At 39.0% G+C, this 3,409-nt stretch overlaps 1 protein-coding gene across 1 annotated transcript; it reads right to left on the bottom strand.

Moving 5' to 3' along the window:
* Positions 1-95: 95 nt before the first annotated feature.
* Positions 96-2,862, bottom strand: elp6 (elongator acetyltransferase complex subunit 6). Its single transcript, XM_026317241.1, has 7 exons — positions 2,559-2,862; positions 2,252-2,330; positions 2,090-2,160; positions 1,858-1,982; positions 1,474-1,690; positions 1,177-1,338; positions 96-642 (listed from the first exon to the last, which is right to left on the bottom strand). The coding sequence occupies exons 1-7, from the start codon at positions 2,610-2,612 to the stop codon at positions 517-519; spliced, it is 834 nt and encodes a 277-aa protein (XP_026173026.1). The 5' UTR covers positions 2,613-2,862; the 3' UTR covers positions 96-516.
* Positions 2,863-3,409: the final 547 nt, after the last annotated feature.

Raw genomic sequence — 3,409 nt, 5'->3', positions numbered from 1 at the left:
AACCCCAGACAGACCTCTGCACTTCGACCTCTCACCTGCTGCTTGGACAGCAACATCACAGCGCCCTCTAGTGTGGACACACAAAGATGACAACATTTCCCAGGGTTGCACTTGATTTTTATTGTTAAAACAGACAGACAGTGCCCTTCTTTATATTGTGGTCACTAACCATGAAAAACATAAACAGCTGCATTATAAAGCACACAGTGGACACACTCATTAATCCAGGCGACTGAATGTTGACAATGGCACTGAATATGAACAATAGCACTACTCTCAGCCTGAGCAGATATCAACTGGCACGATCAAGGCATCCTTCCTCTAGTCTGGAGTCCAGACGGGTCACTGACAGTAGCCACCAGCCAAATATCAGGTTTGGCTATAGCGTGGAAAAGCTCGCTAACTCGCCAACTAACTTTTTTTTTTTAATTGTCTGGTGATAAAATTAAAAAAAAAAAAAAAAACTGTCAGTTGTCAGAGGTAAAAGAGACAAAAGGCAAACAATGGCATTTGCAGCTAGAGAACAGCGTTGGATGTTCCCCGAGCAAAGAAGGAGGCTCCTTTATCATGGACCTTGAACTGAAAGAGTTTCTTCTGCATGTGCGTCCCATCACCTTGTCTCCTCCTCCAGCACACTTCCACCTGAGAGAAAACAACACTGTAGGTTTACTTACATTTCACTAAAAGATTGAATCATTTTTTTCTGTTTGTCTCAACATGTTATCTACATTCAAACTTTTGTTTAATCACATTAATACATTGAATGTACACAATGTGTAATACATTGAAATGCATATTTTTTCACCTCGTACAGCTGAAATCATTACTTTTAAGCAAAACTACTACTAGTAATATATTGTTCCAGCTTTTATAACTGTTATTCCAATTATTCTTAAATGTGCTGATTGTTGTGGTCTCTAATTATTTGACAGTAAACTAAATATGAGGTTTGGACTGTTAGTTGACTTTGAATATGTCACCTTGGCAGTCTGATGTTTTGTAGTTGAAAAGATTAATGTAGAAAATAATCAGAAGATGAATCAATAATGACAATAACCAACAGTAATGGGTATACCTATGATTGTTCCTTGAAAAGGACTGAAAATAGGGACATCTGTGCAGTGTTAGAAAATGTGTATTTGGTCAGGATCACAAACATGGTATGAACTCACACACCTGCCCGTGTATGTCCCTACAGTAACCAGTTGGAAGACCCTGTACATGAAGACTGAGGCTGCACTGGTGGGTCAGGCCCTTCAGGAGTCTGTCTGAGCTTTCATCATCTCCGTCGTCCTCCTCCTCTAGCCCATTACAACGTACCAGCATGACCATGTTCCCCTGCAATCACCAAGTCATGTTGGTCAGAGACTGTTCATTGTGATCTATCCTAACCCAAATCGGTGCTCATTAGTAAAAAAAACATTCTAAAGTTATACAACGTATAATAAATAGACATTTAAAGAAAAACCCAACCTGTAGCTTAGAGCAGACTGTGGCTTGGCAGTAATGGCTGAAGTCCAGCACGGCTCCAACGCTAACCCCCAAACTCAGCAGCACGCTGAGGTCGTCTACCAGCAGCACTGGGGGCCCCCACTCTTCTGCCCTGTCTGCCCCTTTTTCCTCACCGCCAGAACTGCTTAAACTGGACCGGACAAACTCATACAAACTCCTCAGGCCCACAGAAGGGTCCCTGAAGATGGAGATAGACATGAGGGAGGTAATGATCATGAGAGACAAGCAAGAGAGACGTCAGACTCTCAGAAAATTTAAAAACTCATCAATAGCATGTTCATATCTTACTGCTATATTTTGTAATAAGAAAGAAAAGTGATTGTTTCATTTATTCCTTTTCTGTACCTGAGAAAGTCCATGGCCTGACTTTCTGGGTTGGTTTCTTGAGGAATCAAAATAGACAGCGACTCTTTCAGTCCCTCAAAGAATATTAGCTGACCTTTCTCTTTTGCCTGAGTTAGACTCACACCCTGAGAAGAAACATTATATATCATCAAAATACCAGAATCACATTATTCTTATTTTTAATTCAGTAATCATCTGAAGTTTCATGATATAATAACCAGTGGAGCCTTACCAGTCTCTGACTGACTGCACTGTAGTGACTGAATGACTGCACCAGGCCCAGAAAACACACTTTGCATCGCGCTAAAACACAAATCAGACACATTAGCTATTGCTCAGACTAAACTTCAATAAAGTTTCCTTTATTTTTGTGAGGACAGGTGACGGCACTCACCGCGCAGGTAAAAAGAGAGGAAGTGATGAATGAGGAAAGAGGCATCACTTTGTCTGTCTGAGACCAAGATAAATTCTCCCTACAAGAGAAGACGATGGTTCCAACACCAGAATAGAATAGAATAGAATAGAATAGAATAGAATAGAATAGAATATGCGAACAAAAACGTATTGCCTATGTGAATGCTGGGTTTGCGGCACAAGCAAGAACCAACACATAATGACTGTAGAGTTAAAAATCAATGAAGCAACGTTTAAAGACACATATGACCATGCTGGATGAACTGAAAGGTAAAACCCATTATCACCTGTGTGAAGCTGTCAGGTGTGACGTTCAGGATACTGTTCAGCTCCGTATACATAGCGAACTATGCTAACTACCTGTAAATAACACAAGCTAAGCACTTTCTAAATTAGATAGCTAGATTAGATTAGATTAGCAAGAGTTTACTATTGTCTATTAAGGTTTGTTTTTTAAATCCGTGGGTTTTGAGAGGTAAAGCTGAAATCTTAACTTCCTGCTAGCTGCTGTGCTAACTACAAGTAGCATGCTACCAACGAAGAGCGACAAATACGTAGGATTCTCACTCTGCCGCAGATTTCTGATGTAGAAAAGGTTTAGTGCTGCTACGTAATATATTGAGAGAATCTCCAGAGTTATTAGTGAGAATTTTATTTAAGACAAAAATGTAAACTGTGAGGCCACATTTTTGTTATTTGCTACTGAAAATCTAACCACGTTAAATCAGAAGAAAAATAGTCTTTATGGTGACCGCTATAAGCGTCACAATAGACGATCTTTGCTAGCGCATGCCCATTTCGTTGCATTTAATCCTCATTGAGCAGTAGACAGTGCCTCCTGCTGGCAGGACCATGCTAATGCGTGACAAACTTTTTAATCCAATCTGAATAAACTCTCGTGTAAAGGTATTTTACAAATAATAAAACGATAAAAAAAATAATATTTTTAATTCCCTAAACTGTACTTAATTATTTTTTTTATAATCAGTTACATTTTTAGCTTCTAATATGGCTGTTACAATTTTCTGCAAAAGTCACCCATTTCATTAAAGCTGAGGTAATATTATTCAGTCTTTTTCACCATGTGAAATTTATACTTTACTATTAAATTCCTTTCCTTTTTGTAGATCAAAGCTAC

The sequence above is a fragment of the Mastacembelus armatus genome, chromosome 16 (genome assembly GCF_900324485.2).
Source record: "Mastacembelus armatus chromosome 16, fMasArm1.2, whole genome shotgun sequence".
NCBI lineage: Eukaryota > Metazoa > Chordata > Actinopteri > Synbranchiformes > Mastacembelidae > Mastacembelus > Mastacembelus armatus.
This window is presented reverse-complemented; position numbering and strand designations above follow the sequence as displayed.